At 39.0% G+C, this 25,899-nt stretch overlaps 1 protein-coding gene across 1 annotated transcript in view; it reads right to left on the reverse strand.

Annotated features, from left to right (window-relative positions):
* ADGRV1 (adhesion G protein-coupled receptor V1) overlaps window positions 1-25,899 on the reverse strand; it is a gene marked incomplete at its 5' end in the record, with an annotated part of 444,372 nt that overhangs the window by 298,751 nt on the left and 119,722 nt on the right. The window contains 16 exons of the mRNA XM_079797671.1: window positions 178-651; window positions 1,698-1,847; window positions 3,547-3,786; window positions 5,835-6,054; window positions 7,554-7,752; window positions 8,442-8,590; window positions 9,991-10,223; window positions 10,493-10,678; window positions 10,866-11,004; window positions 12,392-12,515; window positions 15,530-15,644; window positions 17,429-17,593; window positions 21,181-21,360; window positions 23,447-23,629; window positions 23,987-24,163; window positions 25,104-25,306. Coding sequence (XP_079653797.1) covers window positions 178-651; window positions 1,698-1,847; window positions 3,547-3,786; window positions 5,835-6,054; window positions 7,554-7,752; window positions 8,442-8,590; window positions 9,991-10,223; window positions 10,493-10,678; window positions 10,866-11,004; window positions 12,392-12,515; window positions 15,530-15,644; window positions 17,429-17,593; window positions 21,181-21,360; window positions 23,447-23,629; window positions 23,987-24,163; window positions 25,104-25,306 — 3,137 coding nt within the window. The remainder of the gene's footprint in view (window positions 1-177; window positions 652-1,697; window positions 1,848-3,546; window positions 3,787-5,834; window positions 6,055-7,553; window positions 7,753-8,441; window positions 8,591-9,990; window positions 10,224-10,492; window positions 10,679-10,865; window positions 11,005-12,391; window positions 12,516-15,529; window positions 15,645-17,428; window positions 17,594-21,180; window positions 21,361-23,446; window positions 23,630-23,986; window positions 24,164-25,103; window positions 25,307-25,899) is intronic.

Genomic DNA, 25,899 nt, shown 5'->3' on the forward strand with positions numbered 1-25,899 from the left:
TACTTATTCACTTATAATCTGTGAATACTTCACTCTTTGTATTACCCAATAATCACTATGCATTTTCCAAGGCATTTTTCATGGTTACATTTCATTTCCGAATAAGATTTAATCTGATCCTGAGGTAAGTCAAGGAGCTTAATTGGAATGACCAGGAAATCAAGAAAGACTACAAACCTGGCTCTTTACTGGCACCGTGTCCACTTTAGAGCGGGCACCGTCTCGGACCACCAGCTGCCTCTCTGCATTCTCTGTAACAACTGGCTGCTCCTTATGATCAGATGATATTCGATATCTAACAGCCACATCTCCGAAAGTCCCGGCAAGCCGGGTTACATTGATTTGGATGGACCTACTGAGGTCCTGCTCAATGAGCAGAGACTGGTGACCTGCATACAGAGCGAATACTCCATGTGGGTCATCATTTGCAGAAACAGAGAACTGTGTGATGCATTTTTCCGGGTCCAGTTCTGCTCCTCCCTCCACAGAAACGAGCTGGATCACATAGGCTTCCTCTATCTCGGGTACATCATCTGGTAGCAAATGAACATCAAAGCTCACTTCACGCTCTCCATCAGCAATGGTGAAAAAGCCTTTTGTAGAAAGAAAGTCTCCAGTAATATCAAACTGACTACTTATTTCCCAGTAAACCTAAGATAAAAGGGGGGAAAAAATCCAACAATGTTATATGATTCAGTAAATTGAATCAAAATCCTTTAAATTGTGTTTTCCTTTCTAATATACAAAAGGGAAATATTAATTGTGCTTCATTATATTCAGTCTCCAAGCAGTTAGTTTAGAAAGTACAGAGGAGTATAGAGGAGTGACGTATGTGTCATGAAAGTATCTTCACTCCTTAAGGCTGTCGTATGCAATTTGCAGGACAAGACTACGAGATCTCATTTTACCTACTCCTAAAAGAATAGAAGAATTTTGAAGAGCTAAAGAAGAGCAAGTTAACTTTAAAATGGAGGTAACACCAGTCATTCCAGAGCGAACCACACACAGTGGTTGAAAGTAAAAAGTGACTAGATAACCGAATGCTTCACATCAGAATTTGGTCTTGTCTGTTCTTTAACTACAAGGAAATATCTATTCGATTTCTTAGAATTAAAAGTTATTTTCCAAGAATTTTCGCCCTCCAAACCATAAAGCTTCAACTGAACAAGTAGCAGTTACAGGAAAAGAGGTAACTTCATAGAGAAATTTTTACAAAATATGTAACCTAGATCAGTTAGACAAGTATCTTGATGATTTACAAGGGCATCTTCAAATGTTCTATATCAATAAACACTCAAATGCAACCTCTTAAAAGTCAGTTGCTATATTTAAAAATTCTATTGAGAAATAGAGCACTAGAGAATACATTAAGCAATTTACAAATATCAGAGATTTAAGTAGGAAAAGTAGCAAACCAGAAAATACAAAACAGTTTAATCATACTCTTCATGACTGAGTGTGAGGAAGGTCTTTTTAACCTGATTGTGATGCAATGTGGAGAGATTGCTGAAGGCGGGGCCTGGCTGGAGAGCCCGAGGTACTTCTCAGCTTCTGTGAAAACTTATGTCCCCTCAGTTTATGAAAACCTTTCAGTTTATGAAAGCCTTTAATCAGAACAACGCAGTTTCTCTGTCCCTCTCAACCATGTTTGTTAAGCAAATTGTTACTCTACTTAAAAATAAAATGAAAAATGATACCTTAATCTCTCCAAAAATGCCCTTGACTCTTTTGACAAAGAAAGTGATGATCAGGGGCCCTTCCAGAGCTGATGGCTCCAAATAGGTCTTCACAGACAAAGACTCAGGAGCAAACTGAACCACTCCATTGGGATCTCCAAACTTCTGTATCTAAAAATAGAAACAGCAGAGTGAATACCATATATAACAACTATGGATGAAAATACAGTATCCGACTTATCAATCAATGCTGAAGAAATGGAAGAGACATAGAAATAATACTCAAATCTATCTAGCTATCTGATTTTTAAACCTTCTTTATTACACTGATTGTTACCTAAAACAAGCAAGTTCTTATTCCCCAAGGATAATAATGGGATTTAGTGTCCAGAAAACTACAATTTGCAGAATCTCAAGAGGATAGTATTTTCATGCCTCAATGTAGGTTTATTTTGCCTTATGTTTGTTTTGCTTAACCAGTTAATTTTTACTAACTTCTTTCTACTGGTTATAATACAAGGTAGAGAGAGGCAAAAGGTCCCGTGATACTTAGTTTTATATGTCAATTTATAGATGATGGTGCCCAATTGTTTGGACAAACACATCTAGACGTTGCCATGAAGGTATTCTGTAGATGTGATTAATATTTACAATCAGTTTACCTTAAGTAAAGGAGACTGTCCTCAATAATGTGTGTGGGCCTCAACCAATCAGTTGAAGGCCTTGAGAGAGAATACTGAGATTTCAGGAGGAGACATCCTGCCTCAAGAAATCCTGTGTGAGTTTCCAGCCTGCTGGCCTGCCCTACAGAATTCAAACTCAAGACTACAACTTCAACTCGTGCCTGGGTTTTCTGCCTGCCAGACTGCCTGCTTGCCATTTCTTTTTCTGCCAAAGTAAACTGGGGAAAGAGATGACTTATTCTGCAATACTCAGTTTTAGAATCCTTTATGGTAGTGTGAAATAGTCCTCTGCCAAGACTGTCAATCTCCTTATCCCCCCAAATTTCAATATAAGAACACCCAGAGCTTGGGGAGCTTGTTGGTTCCCTCAATCTCTCCTCACTCTCCCTCTCCTCCTTTCTCATTTCCTCCCTCTCTCTCTATTTCTCTGGAGAAGTTTGACTGATACAGGCCCAAGACAAGAGTATTTTCCAAACTTAAAAGATGTCATTTCTCTGCATTGTTTTCAGTAGCCTTGGTCCAACCACTTTCTGCCCTGATGGACTGGGTGGTTCGTATCAAATACACTGAATCTGAATCTAATCCAACACATCATTGTGCTAGTTCCGTGGTCGGCAAACTGCGGCTCGCGAGCCACATGCGGCTCTTTGGCCCCTTGAGTGTGGCTCTTCCACAAAATACCACAACCTGGGCGAGTCTATTTTGAAGAAGTGGTGTTAAAAGAAGAAGTTTAAGTTTAAAAAATTTGGCTCTCAAAAGAAATTTCAATCGTTGTACTGTTGATATTTGGCTCTGTTGACTAATGAGTTTGCCGACCACTGTGCTAGTTGAACAAGTACCATTCTACCTTCACACAGTCTGACTTGTAACTGGTTAATAATGTTTATGTATTTTGATGGCAAAGATAGCCAATATTTAGGATGACATCACAAATACCTCCTCCCTAAAAGTGGCAAATATTCACCAAATTTTCTTAGAGAATATAAAATAAGTATGCTTCACTACATTAAACCCTTCTTAGAACTAATACCATTAATTAGGTATGTAAGAAACTAACTTAACAACCATAGGAATTATGGTTTTATAACTTTCAATTCATCATAAGCCTATAGAGTTTCACCACATGTAAATGAATTTTCTGATAACGCCACCAAAAATTCTGTGGGAAAATAAAAAATCCGACTTACTGTTAATGTAACAGCATTAGCTCTGGAGTCTAACTTAGCTTGTCCCTTCACAAGTTTAAGTTTAATAACGAAAGTCTCTTCGACTTCAATTTCTTCGTGAGGATGAATGGTCAGAATTATGGTTCTCACGCCACCTTCTCCCTCTCCAAAATAGAAGGCACCGCTCACTGGGTCTGCGATGTCTCTGTTCTGTGGTGGTAAGGCGTCCTGAGAATTGGGTCCTACTATCTCCCAGTTCACCTGCAGGGCATGTGTGTATGTGAGTTTTAAAGAGAAATGATCAGTTTTAAACCAAGAATTACTTTGCAGGATATGTAGTATTAGGAAAAAAATACACATATATATGAATATTATTCTAGAATATCTCCAGCAAATTCCTATTATTATCGCTTAGTTTTTTAAACAATGATATTTGCAAATGTAAGCTGCATAATTATAGAATATCAGTTTTCAGGAATAACAATGTCTAACAAGAAAAGAGAAATCTGAATACCTGGTCAGTTTTCATCATCACAGAATAACAAAAATATAGAAGTACATATTTTTTAAATATATACTAGAGAAATATAAAAACAATTAAATATATGAATACAACACTATCTTGCTATGTGCACAGATTATGTCAATCAAAACCTATTTGAATAATGAAACCATGTGTAAAGTCTGCTGGGTGTGCAATCTTTTCTAAATCTACTTAAATAAATTCCCAGAATAAAATGAACAGAAACTTTCATAACTTGTTATAGGAAACAAAGAAAGTTTCTATATTAAAATAAAGGCATTTTTTAAAGTTTCTATAACTTAAAATTATATGCTTTTCAATATCCATGAAGAAAGAAAACTGGGCACTTCTGTTTGCTTCTTTTATCTTTCATCAGCATTGCACACACTGATCCCTTCCTTTTTCTTAAAATATTGTGTCCTGTCTCTCTTGACTTACACGATGCTCACACGATACATGCTTTCCTAGTTTTCCTCTGCCTTTACCTCTCAATCGTTGCTGGCTCTCCTTCCTCAGACCCCTAGAGGCTGGCAGCCTGGGGCTCAGGTCTGTTTTCTTCACATCTCTTTCTACACACCTTTGGCCCCATAGTTTCAAATGTCTGCATTTGTGTCAACACCTTCCCTGTCTGCAGCCCTAACCCCAACCCGCACTTGCTCATCCCCCTCCCTATTTGACCCCTCTATTGTGATGTCTCGTAGGTATCTCAAATGGACAGGCCAAAACAGAACTCTTGATTCTCCCCCAAGCATCTGCATTTCAGTAAGCAGCACTATAATATAACTGGTTGCTAAAACTAACATTCTAGCAGTGACCCTCAATGCTTTCTTTTCCTCAGCCTCCACTAGCCCAATGAGTTGTTCTTCCAAAAAATACTCAATGTCTATTCACTTCTGGCCATCTCCACCTCAGCCCTGGACAGTACAGGCTAATCGCCTCCTAACTGCCCATTCTGTTTCCAATCCAGCTTCTTGACAGTCCATTTGCCTCACAGCTGTCCTATGTGAGCCGATTAAAATGACAACCCAGTGACATTGATATTAGTGCCTTGCTTAAAACTTTCTAATGGCAACCTATTTGCACTTGGCATAAAATCTTTAACCTGCTTTAGGAGGTCCCCTGTGATCAAACACCTACTGAGCCTGCTGAGCTATCCGGTGCTGTGACCCAGCACCTCCAGGTCCCCAAACATGGACCTCTTCAGATCTCAACATGCCAGCCTTGTAGATCTGCACTGGCTTTCCCTCTCCCCGAACACGCATCCCTCTAACAATGACATAACCACCCATTTCTCATCCTCCAGCCTTCGGTTTAAATACCATATCCTCACCATCCCATCTAGAGCAGCTAGCAGGTCACATGCAATTGTGAATCTATTTCACATTGCTGCAAAGCACTTAGTGTCATCAGATCACTTTTCTTTTATTTATTTGCTAACTGTTCTAAAAGTTATATGAGAACAGAGACAAGGTCTGTCTTGTTCACCAGCATGTTCTCAGTGCCCACAGCAGGGTCTGGCACACTGAAAGCTTGCAACAGATACTTGTTGAATGAATGCATTCTACCAGAATCCATCATTTAATTTCTTACTTGCTCTCAAGAATTCCCTGAGGTCAGCTGTCATACATTTTTATGCACTTCATAGGACTTAGAAGCTGCTTTACACCTACTAGGTGATTAATAAATATTATTGATTGTGAATGAATATATTTGAGGAATAAGAAAATCCAACACCAAACTTAATTATCAAAAATTATTTTTAAAACCATGAGAATAATAACTCTACCTGAATCTCTCCTGAGAGTCCTCCAGTCCGCTCCAGCACCAAGGGTAAAATCATTGTAGAATTGGGATTATAAAGAGAAATTCTGCTTTGATTAAGAAATCTTACAACACCAAAGGGAGAGTCGCTCTTGGTGATTGTGAATCTGCTCACTAGGTGGCGTCCAAGGACCGCTCCACCAGCAGCTCCAATGAGCAGAATTTCAATGGGCTCTGCAAAGTCACTGCATAGCAAGAAAGAGCAAATCTGTGAATCTAAGTACATGAAAATGCTTCTAAAATCCAAATAACTAGTCATTTTCTTAATTGGTCACTCAAGGCACAGTAGTCACACTCCAAGTAGGAAAGGAGGGTGATCAGCTAAAGGCATAAATGATTCACTTCAATATTATATAACCTGGGCTGGTTAATAGATTTTTTTTCTCTTTTTACTTGCTGAATGCATCTACATTCTGATTAGACTTTTCAAATCTAAATTAATAAAAATTATTATTCCTGTATTTGAAAAAGTAACATACAATTACAATGGTCTCCCAATTCCTTTTCCCTGCCACAGTGCATCCCTCCCCTCTGCCCTAAATTTATCACATGTTTTTCAATGGTCACATGTATAACCTAAAATTCTATTATCGGTGCAAATCATAGGTAAGGAATGGAACACAATATTCATGTTTTATGTATGCCCATATTATAAGTAGTTCCCCATCATTTCTGGTTTTGCTTTTCCTGGTTTTAGTTACATGCAGTCAAGTGGGGTCCAAAAATATTAAATGGAAAATTCTAGAACGAAACAATTGATAATTTTTAAATTTCATGCCATTCTAAGTAGCATGATGAAATCTCCCCCTGACCTGCTCCATCCCAACTTGGACATGAATCATCCCTTTGTCCAGTGTATGGATAGTGACCCACCTTTAGCCACTTAGTAGTCATCTCAGTTATCAGATTGACTGTCTGGGTATCACAGTGTTTTGTACAAGTAAACCTTATAGTAGCCTAACGCTATGTCACAATGCCTATGTTCTTCACCTCCCTTCATCTCATCATCTCATCATGTAGGCATGGTATTATCTCACATCATCGCAAGAAGAGTAAGTAGAGTACAATTAAGGTATTTTATTACAGTATCCTACATAATAAAAGCCTAATATGCTAAGTGTCCGGTTGTCTGGTCATCCGTTCAACCAATCAAAGCGAAATATGCTAATGATATGCTAAGGCTGCTCAACCACTCGCTATGATGTGCACTGACCACCAGCGGGCAGATACTCTGACTGGTAGGTTAGTATGCTGCTGGGGTCCAGCCAATTGGGACTGAGCAAGACAGGCCGGACACACCCTGGAGTACTCCTGTAGTCCCTCCCCGGCCCCGATCATGTACCGGTGGGGTCCCTCAGCCTGGCCTGTGCCCTCTCACAATCCGGGACCCCTCAGGGGATGTTGGAGAGCAGGTTTCGGCCTGATCCCGCAGGCCAGGCCAAGGGACCTCACTGGTGCACGAATTCGTGCACCAGGCCTCTAGTATTGTTATAATTATTCTATTTTATTATTATTGTTATTAATCTCTTACTGTGCCTAATTTATAAACTTTATCCCAGGTATATATAGGAAAAAAAACATAGTATATATAGAGTTGCAAACTATCTGCAGTTTCAGGCGTCTTAGAATATATCCCCTGAGGATAAGGGGGGAGTACCGTATTCTCATATCACTAAATTGTTACCTTTCATGGTCATCAATGATGGAGACATTTATGAAACTTAAGCTCTGCCCATGCTGAAATGTGACTGAATCCCCATGCAGTAGATAATCGACACCAGGAACCGCAGAGGAGCTCTGAGAGACAAACTCAGCTGTCACGCAGCCGTGTGCTCCATGCAGCCTCAGCACTGGAATCATGATCATCCCGACATCTTCCTCCACTGTAATAGGCATTTGCAATTAACTAGTATGTCAGACAAGGCAACTAATATTTATAAGATTCAGTCAAATTAAGCATGGCCATTAACAGGGCAAGTACTCAATGTGTCCACAATTCATTTATCACTTTAAAAAATGATTGGTAAAAATCTCATGACTCATTTCTTTTTGGAGAAATGTAGTTTGTCTCAAGTTGAAAGTTATAGTGAACAATATAAGTTAGAAATTAAATGACCTATGATTATCAGTGTAGGCATTCCTCCTCTTTGTGCCACATATTAATAAATGACAATTTATTAGAAAGTGCATATTCACAGATTTCTAATCACAAAGAAAGTTAAGCATTGCATAAGTTAAAATGTATTCATAAAAGTGTTTGAAATATGAATATTTCAGTATTTCTAAGGTAAAACACAAGTTTTTTAAATTGCTTTGTTTCTAACCATTCAGCTTTGGCACACATAAGTGAGGTTCAAGATTGCCCAATGTGTAAATATATAAATCTATAAAGGAATATACAAATACATATAAGGGTATACATGTACATGTACACACACACACACACACACACACACACACACACACCAAACAGAAAATTTATGTATGAGCATTCAAACTGATAATGTTGAGCTCAGGAAATCTATAATTCAGAAAGTGGTGGTAAATTTATAAATAAGGTTACTGAACCTACCTTCGAAGGCAGTATACCTTGGGTCAAATTCAATGATGCCCTCTGCATTATCATTTGTCATTATTATGATTCTGACAATGGAGATGTTTCCTATTTCAGGAGGCTGATCTACTTGAAGTCCATTTTCTTGGATGGTAAAATCATACCCTCTTGAAAAGTCATAAAAAAATGAAATAAAAGGAGTATATAATTTCTTACCATCAATTGAATGGTCCTCTTAGCTCCTATAACTTAGTCCTATTAAGCAATTTAATACTTTTTAAAACTCCCGATACTAAAATGCTTCTTTTCTCCCCCCTGAAATGCTGTTGGAAACAGATTTCTGTGCTGCTCGCGATTATCACTGCCTGCATGAAACCAGAACTAATATAAAGTTATTAAACTGAGGCAATGGGGAGATAACAGAACTATAAGGAAATTGGGAAGAAGTGGTCGTAAAAGAAAACTCTGGGGCTAGAAATGCACTGCTGAACACATTCTACAGTAATGGGCGCAGAAGGGAATGGACATCAAACTGCAGTGCACGCGCAGACGGAAGCCGCTGGGCTGGACACTCACAGTGCCAGGCTGAGAGAGCTACTTCAGAGAAGTAGTGAGTGTTGTGCCACTGAAGAAATTTCAAGTTAAACCTTCAAGATTCAAGAAAACATTTTACTATCTAAGGAAAACAATTACAAATCAATGCCTCTGTTCTTTAATATAGATGGTAGTTTACTTGTCTAATGACATTTATGCAAAGGAAGCTTCCTTTTTTAATATATTGATACTATTCCCATTTGAGAACATTTCTGACTTTATATCGTTTTAATCCCTGAAGCTAAAAAATGGCACTAAACCAGTGTAGTCCTTCCTTTCATTTCCAAATTCTATTTACCTGGTATTTTTACCCCACCTACGTCTCAAAGGGTTGAAAGCTGGTTAATAAAATTACATATAAGGCAAAATTAGAAAAAAAGGGAATTAAAATATTAAATGATCAGAGAATGAGATGGCCTCCGTATGGTTCACTCTTGATCTTCAATGGAAACACGGTGCACATTAATGACTGGCCCTCTTTGACTCAATGTTTTTACCCCCTTTAAAACTGGTACTGGGAAAGCAAGCATCCACCCCATTCACCCATGGAGAAGACAGGACAGCTTTCATGGACTCCAAAAGGAAATCTCTCACTCCAGCCCATTCCCAGGTACAGAGACGGGGGGGGGGGAGGGGGGGGAAGCAAATTCCCCAAGGCCAGCTGACCTTCGACCTACAGAACAGTTACTCTATTTCCTCACCAAATTACTCCCGCCCATGCCCTGTTCAAGTCTATGGCTGCCCAGAGTGACTGCATGCAACAGAAATACATACTTTCAACTTTTTTTTGAGTTATATATTAGAACAATGCATAATGAACAGGGTATTGTTATAATTTCCTACCACACACTGTCCTAATGTCACATAAATCTATGAAAGAGAAGGGAAAGAACTATTTCACAGTTTTGTATTAACCCCTACACAACCTAGCACTAACTTTTTTCTTCTTCCTCTTTTTCTTTTTTACTTTTACCTTTCGAGGAGTTCCACTCTTGTAATTACTAGAGAAAATTCCTCAGGGCCTTCAGGAAGGCTGTCATCAAGTATTTCAACCTGCACGCTTTTCGCCATCTCCCGTGCTTCAAAGAGGAGCTCTCCCGGTGCAGGGACAAAGTCCACGCCTGCCTCCGCGGTCCCACTCACTGTCTCATACCAGAGCCGCACGGGACGGAGAGAGCCCCCCGACCGGAGGACGGTGACGTTCACCTACAGCCAGAAGAGGTTCTTTTATGTGACTTGGATGATTAACCTACCAGACAATACTTAATTTTTATGACCTCTAATTCAATTTACTAGGATTATGTTGAAATTATAAATAGATTTATGGAAGTATGGAAATGAGATGTCAAAATAACATCAGGAGGAAAGGAATCAGTTGGTGAAAACTTCAGAAGAACAAGGAAACACGCTTTAAAGATCACTATAATATAAAAAACAAAAATGGTATTTCCGATTTTCAGCATGTCAGACTCTACCCTTTGTGCCTCCTCTGACACGCGAAGCTGCTCCTGTGAAAAGGCGAATCGGCCATAGGGAAAGTCACTGGCCACCACTGTGATATTGGCGGTGCTGCTGGCTGCACTCAGTACTCCCCCCTCACTGACAGCAGTGAGCCGGAACTCATAGAAACGCTTTTCCTCAGGAATGTCATCATTCAAAGCCTACAGAAGGACAAAATGGGCCAATATCAGCAAAAACTATAACGTTTAAAGAAAAATATCTATCACATAAGTAACAACAACAAATCCTGGATATTAACCATCTCCCACCACCCCACCCACTAACCACATACATACACACACACACACACATAGCAAAGGGCACAACAGAAGCCAGTAACATTAATACCTGGATCACTATAATTGCTGCAGACTGTCCTTCTCTCATTGTCAGTTTTCCTGATGTTTCAGCAAATTCCCCCATGGATGCGGGGAAAATCCTCCAATACACCGTGACCTCCCCCCAGATCGCTGGGCCACGAACCAGGCTACAATACACACATATATTCAATACATTTTTTTATTGAAGGAACTTTTCCTGGATATTTGCTCTCTTTCAAAAATAAACAATTATCATTTATTTCAGAAACAATATGCATTTAAATACCCCTATCTATCAATTATATACCACAAGACAGTCTTATACTTCCAAGATAGTAAGAGTCAAAGTACTGAGCGCATGTAAATCTACTTGACAAGAATACTAGCAAAAGCTGAACACTAGAAGCGGAAGATCTAAAAAAAAATTTTTTTTAAGTTATTTACAGATTTTTCACAAAATGTCAATAGCCTAAACAAAGTTTTCTAAAGAACAGAAACACTTCACACATGCAGTGCTAATGGACAAACTTCTAAAAGGTAGAGTTTTCATGCAAATTCAGCTACTTCACTGTTAGCTGCTGCCCCACTCCTCATGAAAAGATTTGTAATAAAGTCACCTATAAGCATCTCATCTATATATATAAAAGACTAAGTTACCGTCCAACCGGTAGCTATGACACACAATGACCACCAGGGGGCAGATGCTCCAACTGGTAGCTATGAGGCACACTGACCACCAGGGACAGATGCTCAATGCAGGAGCTGCCAAGTTGTGGTGACTTGGCAGCTGCGGTTCTCAGGTGACGCACCCCGGAACCAGAGAGGAGGGAGCCCAATTCCGGGGTGCGTCACCCGAGAACCGCCCACTCGAAATCTGGGACCCCTTGGGGGATGTCGGAGAGCCAGTTTCGGCCTGATCCCCGCAGGCCAGGCCAAGGGACCCCACCTGCTGGAGGGACCCCACTCACTCCGCAGACACCCTTTGAGTCCCAGCGCTGCCAGCTGGGGAGAGACCACTGTAGGTTGGCTCCAGGGCATGTCAGCCCGTCTCGCCCAGTCCCGCCCCGCTGGCCACCTTCTAATTAATTTACTTTCAATTTGCACAAATCGTGCACCAGGGCACTAGTAGTTATATAACAGGCCCTAATTGTAGAACACTTAGAATGCTTGATTCAGATGATTTTCTAAGGAACAACTTTGCAGCTGAGACACACAAGCTTACAGAGATGAAGTAATGCTCATTTTACATAGCCAGTGATGGATGGGGCTAAAAGCATAGATCTAATGTCAACTCACTGCGCTTTCCTCAGAATGGGTTGTGCAAATCAGTCAGAAACCTCCTCAAGATCTAACTTCAACATAAATCAGAATATGTCTTTAATTTTCACTAAAAATGTACTCTATTCTCCACAGGATGTCGCCAACATATAAAATAACAATGCTTGAAGAATATGCATGTGTTGAGAACAATGTATTTAAGGCATAAAAATGCCAATTATCTACACAAAACTTCAAAGCCCCAACCCAGGCAAAGAAAGATTACAACATCCTTACCTGATGATAGCAGTCCCATTATATTTTGCTGAGGGTTCCCCAATGAGTATGTGCCTGGAGGAGGGTGCAATCCCAACTTCTCCTGAAGCTCCCTTATCTCCCCGAATGATTATTGATGCGCTACCTAAATTGAAGATGATATACAAGGTGTCCAAAAAACAAAAGTATACACACTTTGAATGATTATAAAGTCAGAGTTTATTAATATGCAGTTCAAAATTAGTTGAGTTATCAGCTGTTAAAGTGTGTATAGATTTTTGGGGACACCCTATACATACAGCTAATGTAGCAAACACAAGTATTCACTTAGTATATGCCTGTAATGTTCTAAGTGCTTTGCATATACTAATCTTATGAGTTAATCCTCATGGTAATCATATAAGTTAGATATTAATATTATCCTCATTTTACCAATGAGGCATTGAGGAGACTGAGCAAATAACTTGTCCAAGATCACATTTTAATGAAAGTGGGCAATAATTCCATTATCACTCCCACAGGAAGCAAGCAGTCTTCTACCATTTGCATTAATTCACTTCTACAGTAACCATTTTGCAGCTCACTGCAACTGGCTATCTGGCTATGTTTATTATCTATATGGCAAAAGGAAGAATTCTTAAAGTTACCTTTCATTTTTAATTTTCTGGCTATTATTTGCTTATAAGCATTTATAAAAATGTGCCAAATAGTCCTACTAATCTATACTAATAAAAACCTAGGTGGCCCTCTCACCCTCGTGCAATGCTCTCACATCATCACAAGATGGCCGCCCCCACATTGTCAAAAGATGGCTTCCCCCACATCATCACAAGATGGTCGGCAGGGGAGGGCAGTTGGGGGTGATCGGGCCAGCAGGGGAGCAGTTAGGCATCAATCAGGTTGGCAGAGGAGCGGTTAAGGGGTGATCAGGCTGGCAGGCAGAAGCAGTCTGGGGCAATCATGCAGGCAGGCAGGCAGGCAAGTGGTTAGGAGCCAGCAGTCCCGGATTGTGAGAGGGATGTCCCAGATTGGAGAGGGTGCAGGCTGGGCTGAGGGAGTGCCCCCCTGCCCTGAGTTCATAAATTTCGTGCACCGGGCCTCTAGTCTATAATAATATATAATAATATATAATAATAAAAGCATAATGTGCAAATCAACCAAACAGCAGAATGACCATTCGGACAACCTTTGAGATAACCTTCCGGATGAAGCCGGGGCTGCGAGAGCCAAGACCCTTGCACAAATTTCGTGCACTGGGCCTCTAGTATAGAAATAAAAAAACTATATTAAGTAATTTGATATTCATATTATTATTGGGCAGTAAGTTGAAGAAAATGGTTTCTAGAAGCACATGGGGTTTCATGAAACAAAGGACTGGATTACTGTACTCTCACTTTTTTTGGCAATGAATTAATGAAACCAAGAGTGGTTTGTTGTGTGCAAATACGTCACAGTAATAAATATACTTTGAATTTTTTATATTAACAAATTATTTACCCTGATCCACTCTAATACAGCTACCCTAGGCACATACAGTGATGCTCTATAATTTTGAGAATTTCCTTGATCATGGAATTCTGTTTTATTGGCCACAGACTCTTATACAGGATGGAGTTTTTGATGGCAAAAAAAGGACATGTAAGTAAACTTTCATCTCAAAGTTGCTGGGATGTTTTTCATGGTTATTACTGTTTGTACCACAATGAAACCATTTAGAACCATTAAGCCTTTCTCTCCATACCTAAGAAACAAACTTTAATATGGACCATAAGAAAGTAAGAAATATGATGCCTGTTTCTGAAATGTCAAAATATCTATGTAATTACTTCCTGATGAAATGTTTTATTACAAAAGTAATATGTGAACAGTGCAAAAATATATAGAAAATACAGGTAATCCAAAAGCACTATTAAGATTTAAAGTAAATCATTACATATTTATGACATGCACATGAGAAAAATGGGATTATATTAAACATGTTATAAAGCATGCTTTATAAACATAACAATTATCCATGTAATTAAGTGTTCTTAATTTGTAATGTAATTAAGGCCTTTTATACCATACTAGAGGCCCGATGCACAAAATTCGTGCAAGAGTAGGCTTTCCTTCCGCCAGCTGCTGGCACCAGCTTCCCTCTGGCACCTGGGACCTGTGCTCCCCTCACAGCCCCAGTTTCATCTGGAAGGATGTCCAGAAGAACGGCCAGTCTAATTAGCATATTATGCTTTTATTATTATAGATTATTATAGACTAGAGGCCTGGTGCATGAAATTCATGCATGGGGGAATAGGAGGGTCCCCTCAGCCCAGCCTGCACCCTCTCCAATCCGGGACCCCTCTCACAATCCTGGACCACCAGCCTGCCTGCTTGATCGCCCCTAACTGCCCCCCCTTCCAGCCTGATCACCCCTAACCGTCTCTGCCTGCTGGCCTGATCGCCCCTCACTGCACCCCCTGCTGGCCTGATTACCCCTAACTGCCCCCCTGCCAGCCTGATCACCCCTAACTGCCTCTGCCTGACGGCCTGATCACCCCCAACTGCCCCCCCCCCCGCTGGCCTGGTTGCCCCAAACTGCCCCCTCTGCTGGCCTGGTCACCCTATGCAGTCTGCTGTTCGGTCATTTGGTCGCCCCTCACTACCCCCGCTGCCAGCCAGATTGCCCCATGCAGCCTGCTGCTCGGTCGTTTGGTCGACCCTCACTAACCCCCCTGTCGGCCTGGTCGCCCCACGCAGCCTGTTCGGTCATCCATTTGGTTGCGATGGTCGCTTAGGCTTTTATATAGATAGATTCTTTTGAATAGTTGCATAGTATTCTGTTATATTTAATCAGTCTCCTACCTGGTTAAATGGATCATTTAGGAAGCTACATATTTTATTCCATAAACATTGCTAAAATAAATACCTTCATTTTAAAAAAAATCACATAGTTAAGCTGTATGAAATCTTTGACATATGACCTTACTAACACTGGGTATTATAATTTTAGTTTTAAAAATTTGTTAGCTGTAATACATGGTAGAAAAATGACATCTTTATGTTTTAACAAACATTTTAGGGATTACAAAACCTAATGTAACCTATTTTAGTACTATTGACTATTTGGTTACATTTTTCTAGGAATCTACTGGTGTGTTTTTTAATGTGAATTTCTCTTACCTTTCACTGGAGATATTTCTGCCTCATCAACTGATATCAGCTGAATGGTGAAACGCCTGTCCTCCAACACAGTGTCTTGAAGTGTGTGCAATACAATGGTCTTCTCGGACTCAGTCTACACCAAACGACAGGAGTAAAAAATTCTCCAGATTGATTGACATCATATTTTGAAAGTTCTCATTAGCAGGATACTGTTTATATCCATAAGCATTTTTAAAGTATATCATTTTTCCCTCCTAGAATTATGGGTTGCTTCTAAAGAGAATTACTATATAAAAGTTAGCTCTGACCATAAATGCTATTCAAGTTCTTAATAGAAAAAAAAGGGGGGATTATCACAGCTTCTAAATTTACTAAAAAATTTCAATAATTGAAAGTCCAATCTCTTAAAGAGAGCTATATGGTCACAGCATGATGCAAAAACACTAAGGTCAAAGGTTTACCACTTATACAGGTCATCTTTCTACTGCCCATTTTGACTCTGCCCTCTACCCATCCCTGCTTCCTTCCCATTCCTTCCACAGGTGTTGATCTCAAGAGTGCTCACTATCGTTCCCTTCCTCTCGCCTTACACTTAGCTCAGGAATTTTTTGGAACATGTTTTCAGTGTAGGCTGGACAGGAAGGAACAAAGGAAAGCAAATATAGAGAGGACAACTAATTAACACTTTGAGACATAACCAGGTATCATTTTATCTTTACCTTTTCTACCTGTGCATGCTGATAAAACAACTCATTGTCTTATGCATCACTGATTACTTCTCTGCAGTTTGAATTCTGCTGTTTATTCCTTCTCATGTACATCTTAGTTCTGTAATTATTTTTTCTCTGAGATTTTTAATATTTTTCACTCAAGCTGTTCTTCATTAATTCATTATTTCTATTTCACAGTAACTGTACTTTTAAAAAAAATTTTGTAAGAGTTTCTAGGAAAATGTATATTTCCTGCCTCAACCTAATTAAATGTATTCATAGAAAAATCTATCACTTATGTAATACATGAATCACTTCAATGCCTTTATTTGCTTAGATTTGCATAAAGAAGTGTCTTACAATTTTTAGCATTTTCTCTCTTTTAATGCTTTTTTTGTTAATTCTTATTTTGTGAGGTTTTTAAAAACTTATGTATCACTTCCATTTTTCTGGTTTTTAACTGATTTGCTTCTTATTTTATCTTTATTAATTTAGAAAAGATGTTCGCAAACATGATTCTAAAAGCAAGGTGGAAGATACAGCCAGGATTCCCTCATTTGAGGCTTTGTGTACTGTTACAGAGCTAGGTTTTCTGTGGGTATGAGAAAGCCACTGGATTGTTTTAAGCAGGGGGTGACATAACATGACATATCTTATAGAATGTTAACCCTGTCAGTGGCACAAATAATGGACAGAAAAAGGAAAAGATTTAGAATAGGGTTACAAGTTAAAAGACTGTACCTAATAAAAGATGATGGATGTGTGCATTGTCACAGACATGATAGAGAAGGAGCCAAGGTGAGAAAGGGTACTTAAAAGGGAAACTGACAAGACTCGGTGACCAAATATATGCAAGAGTTACAGAATGGGTGGAGAGGGGGCTGACACCCAGAATTCCAGCTTGGTTGACTGATTTTGCCCTCAATCAGGAAAGGAAATGTTGAAAGAAGTGTAGTTTTGATGGTAGCATAGAGGCAGTGACTAAACTAAATTTTATTTCAGATATCTAGGGGTGTGTGTGTGTGTGTGTGTGTGTGTGTGTGTGTGTGTGTGTATTTGTGATTTTCCCCCTATAATACATATAATTTCAAAGGAAGTCCAGACATAGTAAATACTATCTAAAGAATTCATAAGTAAGACTATGAAAAGGAAAAGCAAGCAAAGACAAATTAGAGAAAAACTGCAGGGGTCCTGATGCTGAGTATACCTCATCGAAATGAAGTGTCCCATTCAAAGGACTGAGGTCATCTTTAGCCATCTCATCCACAGTCCACTGCAATCGGACGGCTCCTTTTCCTCCTGGCGACCGGACAACTGTCAATGTCACATATGAATCAGGGTCATCAGACAAAAGGGATTCATCAACCATTACCTGAAAGAAAGAAAAATCCGATAAGATAAATTTTAAAAAGTAGGGAAAACAATCTTATTTCTATTTACAATGACTGTAACTTTTGAATTTAGAATTCTGTCTATACGCAGAAAAGATATTTCCCCAAACCCCATTTCCTTTTTATCTGGGCACTCAGCTACTTGGTATTTCCTAGCCACTCTTGCAATTAGGTGGAGCACGTGACTGAATTTTGACCCAAAAATATAGATAGAAGTAACATATGTTATTAATAGTCTGGCTATCAACTTCTCACACAATCTTCCATATCCCCGCCTTTCCTATTTGCCAGGTAATGAGAGGGGACTCTCGGGATCTAGAGGAGGACAGAGCCACAGGATGGAAAGAGTCTGCTGCCTAAGATGCCAGTTGATGAAGAAGTGTCTATTAGACCCCAAATAGGAACACTGATGTAGGACACTTGCATAAAGAAGAAGTAAAATAACAAAAAGAGAAATATTTTGTTAAGAAAGATTTGGGGGTTCTTTTTATGATCATCAGGCATCCCACATAATACAGACTTAAACTGCCCTCTGAATTATGCAGTTTGCCAACATTAGTAAGTCCAAATTTAAAAGAGATTTTATTATCATGACATAAAGACAGAAGGAAATTTAGTACGTTAATTTACCAACACCATTTATTTCTACACAAGAGATCTGGTTCAACTGAATGACATATATTGACTCTGTGAAGCAAAGTCCAAATTGAGCCTATTATATCCACCTACTATGGAAATACAAAACATAACACAATGCCTTCCATTTTCAAGACAGACAGACACACTTAACTAATGTTTAATTTAATCCTGTTTTGTTTTTTCCATGAGATTTTGCATTGGTGCCAAGAGTAGAGATTTGGAGGCAACTGACATTTATTTTCTATTATGTCAATTTTTGCACATAAACTTATTGAAGCCTCACAGAAACCTGAGGGCCAGCTATCTATACATATACTTGGAGAAGAGGAGCCGGGAACCCAGTAGAGATGTTTCACTCCACAGCCAGTGCTATGCCAACCACTCCTCAGAGGCCAGAAATATTAAACAAGAAAGAAAGAAAGAAAGAAAGAAAGAAAGAAAGAAAGAAAGAAAGAAAGAAAGAAAGAAAGAAAGGAAGGAAGGAAGGAAGGAAGGAAGGAAGGAAGGAAGGAAGGAAGGAAGGAAGGAAGGAAGGAAGGAAGGAAGGAAGGAAGGAAGAAAGACAGACCCCACTATAAACAAACTGCACAGATAAGTCCTCTTTGTTTTCACAGATAACATTTTAGCTTGGGTTTCACAAGATTTCCTTGGGCCTGGGCTATTCCCAGTGCTTTAGTATACTTGCCATATTGTTCTTGGGAGCAGCTTGAGAATTCTGATAGATTTATATTAACAATCTTTTCTCAGTGTTCCTCAGTGCTGAATCTAATCTATATCATCAAATGAGGTTAACAGAATGTTCACTGTGTGCCCAATAGTGAAAATCTTAGATACAAGTTAAAAGATAAACTCCATGTGATCAAGAGCCTTTGGCAGTTAGAAAGATAAGAATCAAGGAAAGTAGCCATAAAGGGCTGGTAATAAGCTAATATTAATACCAGCAATAATAAAAACAGCAATTGACAACTACTGTGTATAAAGCCCAGTTACAAGAGTTTCCCATATATCAACTCATTTACTCCTCACAACAAGGGTTATACAGTAGGGTTTGGGTGGCCCAACTCTTACTATCCTATATAATAAAAGGTTAACATGCAAATCGACTGAATGGTGGAACGACTGGTCGCTATGATGTACACTGACTACCAGGGGGCAGACGCTCAATGCAGGAGCTGCCCTGGTGGTCAGTGTGTTCCCACAGGGTGGGAGCGGGCCTAAGTCATCAGTCAGACATCCCCCGAGGGCTCTTGGACTGTGAGCCCCAGTGCATGATTTTGTGCACCAAGCCTCTAGTTAGACTATAAGACAAATAGAAAATTGGAGGCTACTGCAATAAGCTATGAGATCTCAGGCCAAGGGTGCACTAAAGTTTATGCACCAAAGTAGTTAAGATAAAATTAATAAACAAAAATTATTTATTAATGGTAACATAACTCTTCATTTTCCCTAACAATGAGAGGAGTTTGTAAATACACCATCCAGTATGTAAGTTCAAAAAGAATGTGACAAAGTTAAAAGCAAAAGTATTTTATAAGGTTTCACCAATTGGAGGTTTGATTATTAAGTCCTGAACCTTTAATCTAACTTGAGAAGCTAACAGACATTTTATAAAAAATTAAATTATACATTCATATGTATTAAAATAGTTCTTTGCACATACACATAGAAAGAAAGCCTAGATGGAAATACAACAAAATATTAGCTATGTCTATCTCAGGGTAGTAATATTTAGTATTTTATGGATACTTTTACTGTTGTCTTTATACATTTTTGTATTTTCCTAGACCTTTTCTGTTGCCTGGAGACATTCACAACTTCTTACACACCCTTAATTCTGCTTATTCCTTTCCAAGAAAGAGTCTCATTTGGCTATTGCAATGGGAGTATGGTGTCCCTCTTATGGTTTCCATTTTCTTATGAAGCTGAAATTTCAGTTGGTAAATCATTAGACAATTATTACGGTATCTTTAAAATTTGGAGCATCTGGAACATCCAGCACTGATAGGCAAGTTATAGGACTAGCACTGCATCTTCAGAGCAATAATGGCAATGATCCTTAGAGCAATTTGTAATTATATAAATGATCGATGGTGTATTGCTGACTACTTATAAGTGATTAAATAAAGGGAACAATAAAATATGGATACATAAAAGTTATTGTGTATCCCGGAATTACCTAAATATTTTTATTATTTCATTTTAGAATTTTCTTTGAAAGGTAAAGTCATAACAATTATTACATAATCATCATGTAGTAATTACAATATTGTTTTATGGTCCTTTATTTTATATTTAAGATGTAGGGATAATTTAGCACTAGTCATTAAACCTGGCTGCACAAATGATTGGTTAAGCATTTTTTCTCTCTCATTGGTTGAACCAAAAATATTGAGCTACCTTTTCCAGAACTCAGAAGTAGACAGACAATGAGAAGTAAGAGGGAAGAAAGAGAAGAAATATAAAGAAATGCATGAGCTGGGATAACTATGGGTTTTTATTCAATGTAAGTCAAGAAAGAGTACCAGAAGGCAGGGTAATATAAACACCTCCCCAGCTAAATCCATCTTGGGGTGGAACACCAGATCCATGACAGAATCAGGCCTTGTGATCAGGATGTTAGTCTGCCAGCAGGGCAGGAAGAGAACAAATGTATGGGGAGAAAGTACATTTTGGTTTAATACACTTAATAAGTAGGAATCTGGTTCTCTTTATAACTGCCTGATGTAAGAATTATCATTACTATCAAATTGCATAGATTGGATGACTGGCCCCTAATTCAATAGCCAACTTAAAAGACCCTTGAAAAGAGAATCGCAAGTGAAGGGTTCTGAAGGGGTTTTAAAAAAAAAAATGAGACACCTTTCTACTAAAAATTACACAGAAAAAAATTAGCCTAGGATAAGCCCCTCCCCCAATGTATTTCACTTACAGTCTTTTCTTCAAATCCAAATACTCCAAATGGAGAATCATTTTGTGGAATTACAACAGTTACTACAACATCATCACCAAGTCTGCCACCTCCAGTCACCCTGACTAAGGAAATACTAAAAGTCTCCATGAGTTCAAATTCAGCATCATCAATTATGGTTATTTCTATCATGGCAGTAACCTACAAAAGAAAAGGAAAGAAGGAAAAGAGAGAGAAGAAGAAAAAGAAAGGCGAGATAGAGGGAAGGGTATATAATGTGATATCAATTTTTGAACATATATAGTTTATTTTTTAGTTAAAAGTTAAAAACATAGTACAAAAGGAAAATGCAGGATTATTTGCCTGTTATGTTCATAATAGCATTTTAAAGTCATATATTTATTGTATTTCAAAGAAATTTATAGTTTATTATGTTCAAGATATAGGCAATCCTATATAATAAAGAGGAAATATGCAAATTGACCATCACACCCTCACAAGATGACTGCCTATGACCAGGACAGCAGGGGGTTTAGTGAGGGACAACTAAATGACTGAACAAGCAGGCTACATGGGGCAACAAGGCCAGCAGGGGGGTTAGTGAGGGACGACAAAACAATTTAACAGCAGGCTGTGTGGGGCAACCAGGCCGGTGGAGGGATTGTGATGGGCAACCAGGCTGGCGGGAGGGGGGGGGAGGCAGTTGGGAGTGACCAGGCCAGCAGGGGGGGTAGTTAGGGGCAACCAGGCCGGCAGAGGGGGCAGTTGTGAGTGACCAGACTGGCGGGGGGGGTAGTAAGAGGCAACCAGGCTGGAGGGGGGGGGGACAGTTAGGGGTGACCAGATTGGTGGGGGGGGAGTTGGGGGCAATTAGGCTGGCATGGGGGGCAGTGAGGGGTGACTAGGCCAGTGGAGGGGGAGGGAAGTTAGGAGCGACCAGGCCGGCAGAGAGGGGGCAGTTGGGGGCAAACTGGCTGGCAGCGGGGGCAGTTAGGGGTGAACAGGCTGGCAGGGGGGACAGTTAGGGGCAATCAGGCTGGCACAAAGAGGCAGTGAGGGGCAATCAGGCCAGCAGGGGGGGGCAGTTAGGGGAGACCAGGCAGGCAGGCTGGTGAGCAATTAGGAGCCAGCGGTCCAGGATTGTGAATGTCCAACTGCCAGTTTAGGCCCGACTCCCAAGGGGTCCTGGATTGGAAAGGATGCAGGCAGGGCTGAGAGGAGCCCCCCCACACACACACACAATGCACGAATTTCGTGCACCGGGCCTCTAGTTATATACATAATATAGTACTTATAGATACAAAAAATAATAAAGCCTTATTCCTTATTTTATTTATTTTTTGGTTAATCCTCACTGAAGGATATTTTTTCCATTGATTCTTGAGAGAGAGTGGAAAGGAGGGAGAAAGAGAGAGAAACATCAATGTGAGAGAGACATATCCACTGGTTGCCTTCCATACACCCTGACCAGAGCCAGGGATAGAACCTACAACCCAGGTATGTGCCCTTGAACGGAATCGAACTCACAACCTTTAGGTGAACAAGCAACATTCTATCCATGTAGCTATACTGGCCAGGGCAATGAAGCCTTATTCTTGAACAAAAACATTTAAAATACCATGTTGGCTCCAATAAGCATTGCACAAACATAAATTTTAGTATACTAAGTATTAACATTACATGATATAAAATGGTACCACAGAAATTATCATTGTGTTTTACAATTAGAATAAATCCCATTAGTTCCAAATACTATTCTTAGAATGTAGGAAAAAAAGAAAGGCAGGAAGAAAACCCAAATCTGTTGTTCTTAAATGTTCATGATCAGGATTTTGTTCATTTGTCTGGGTCTATCTTGAAAGTTTTAATGACTTATAAGTAAGTAAAACTTAGTCCAGATGGTGATTTCACTATTCCTGTTAAAAAAAAAAAATATCCCAGATGGCCATGATCAATGTGGCTCAGGAGGCTGGAGCATTTATCTAGTCCACCAAAAGTTGGCAGGTTCAATTTCAGGTCAGGGCACATAACTAGCTAGGTTGTACATTCGATCCCATACAGGAGGCAACCAACCAATGTTTCTCTCTCACATCTATGTTTCTCTCTCTCTATTTCTCTTCCTATGTCCATTAATTAATTATATATTAACTAACAGTATTTCTGTTTGGCTTGACAGAATTCAGAGTATAATTCATTTAGCAACCATATTGCACAATCATTTAATGGATGTTTATAAAATGTTTTAAGTACAACCAGAAAAATGCTAATATATTCATAACTAGCATACTTGTCTATCTGCAAATTTAAGAATCCCATGAGATGGCTTAAAGTCCTCCAGGCCAGCACTGTCCAGTGTTGCTTTCCAATAAACATCTACTGCCCCAAAGCTTCCAGCCAGCCGGACTACAGGAACTCGAAGAATGTTCAGGGGTGGAGGTACCTCATAGGCAGTGATAACTCCAACATCATTCTTTAAGAAAATAATATAAGTTAAAATGCAAGACAAAAGTAACTCTCATAAAGCCATCACTTTCTAAATTTATTATTTGTACTTATAGTGGCTATATTTACCCTTCAAAGTAGAAATATATAGTTTCTATATATATTCATTTAGAACTCTTACATTTAAATGTAGTATGAATAAATTTATTTAATCCTTGGGTCTAGCTCAAAGAGAACTAAGAATTAGTCTATAAGATAAAGTTAAAGGCAGATATTTATAAATATCTTCAAGCAAAGCCACTTATTTTGCAGAAAATATATGACACAGGCCAAATTGGCAGGTGCAAATGGCCGTATCACTATAAATATATGAAGTTCATCTCACTCTGGTAACATGAAACTTAAAGATTCCTCTGGGATCATTATTTTCTTCTATCATTATCTCAACTATTTCCATTCCAGGTCTCCGAACGCGTGGCTGTTCTGCAGAGAAGTCAGAGTTCACCAGGTACACCTTGGTGATGTTGACAATGAATCCTTCCTCCAACTCAGGAGCATCATCCTGGAGGTGAGCAGGGAAGTGGGGGGGAGGGGAGGGACAGAGAGGGTGCTTTATTTTTTAAAATATATTGAATGTGCTTTGGATATTTGGAATGGTTAGCTCTATCACACCTTCTAAAAAGACTTCTTCCTATATTTTAACACATTCCCATTGACAAAATCAGAATCTTAGGAAATATTCAAGCTTAGGAAATAATAGAAGCCTCATACTTATTAGCAAGTAAAATAATTTTTAGAATTCTATCCTGCAATTTTGAATATATTGTATTGAATATGTTATTTATACATATATATATATACATGTACATATATATGATACCCTCCCCCAAATGTAGGAAAAACTGATAAATACTACATACACCTTAAAAGCAAAAGCCCTAGATTTGTAAATCTAGACATAATCCCTCATTTTAATAAATTGTTTTAAAGACTTTTACCTTATTATTCAATAGGTAATAAACAATTTCAAAAGATAAAAAGAATACATAGTGAATAGTAAAGGAACTTTTGCTCTGCCCTATTCTTCACGTCTTTCCCATGTCTTCCCCAGAAACCACTATTATCTAATACCGTCAATACCATTATTAGTAACACTAATGTTATATTTATTTAACAATATAGAATATCATATTACATATAGTATTCTAACATAAAAATACAATATTTAATTATGTAATATTATTGATTACACTATTAATCACTTTCAGTTTCATTACAGATATACCCACATAAGAGACAGAGCATAGCACTAAAACCAGATCTAAACCATCTGAAAACTAATCTTAATTCAACTAATTGTATCATTCAATGAAAATATTACCCTATCAATTCACCAATAAAAATAACCAGATTGATTTGGGCATTTTATTCATTTACCATAAACCAACCAACAAATGCATCCAATCAGAAATATAATCCTATTAACTACAGCCTAGACTCACCGGTAAAATGGTAACTTTGACGTAAGTTTCTTTTATGTTTTCTTTCATTATTATTGTTGTTTCTTGTAGCACATAATCTTCATTCTCTGTAGCTTGATTATTGATGGGCAGTAAGAAATTGGGTTTAGCTATCAAGTGAATGGCAATGTCTCCACGTAGTCCTTTATCTCGAACAATTTGTAACCGAAGCGTGGTGAAGTTCTCTGTGGGACAGACATGACTCAAGTACATAAGATTTTCTGTGTACTGTCAATGCTATTCCGGGCACTTAGGGTGGAATGTTCTGCACTACCCCTTTTAGGTAGTTAAGGAAAGAGAAGCAAAACAAAGACAATGTACGCTCACAAGGAGTACCTTGTGCTGCGCTCACCTATTCCCAAAGCTGTGCTGAGATTCCCCATACACTGCAAGCAATCTATCCCAGTTCTAAGCCCTCCCTGCTGCTTTTCTAGCATACTCTTCTATGTTGCCCATGTCATGCACTTTAACAGAAATTGCTGAAAATCTTTTTTTAAATATATTTTTATTGATTTCAGAGAAGAAGAGAAAGGGAGAGAGAGATAGAAACATCAATGATGAGAGGGAATTGTTGATCGACTGCCATCTGCACGCCCCCTACCCGGGCATGTGCCCTTGACCGAAATCGATCCCAGGACCCTTCAGTCCTCAGGCTGACACCCTATCCACTGAGCCAAGTGGTTAGGGCCTGAAAATCTTTAGAAAAGTGCATACATGAAGGCTGACCAGAGGTACTAATTACAAATGCTAAGAAGATTCTTCAAAAATGAATAAACAC

The sequence above is a fragment of the Cnephaeus nilssonii genome (assembly GCF_951640355.1).
Source record: "Cnephaeus nilssonii genome assembly, chromosome: 2".
NCBI lineage: Eukaryota > Metazoa > Chordata > Mammalia > Chiroptera > Vespertilionidae > Cnephaeus > Cnephaeus nilssonii.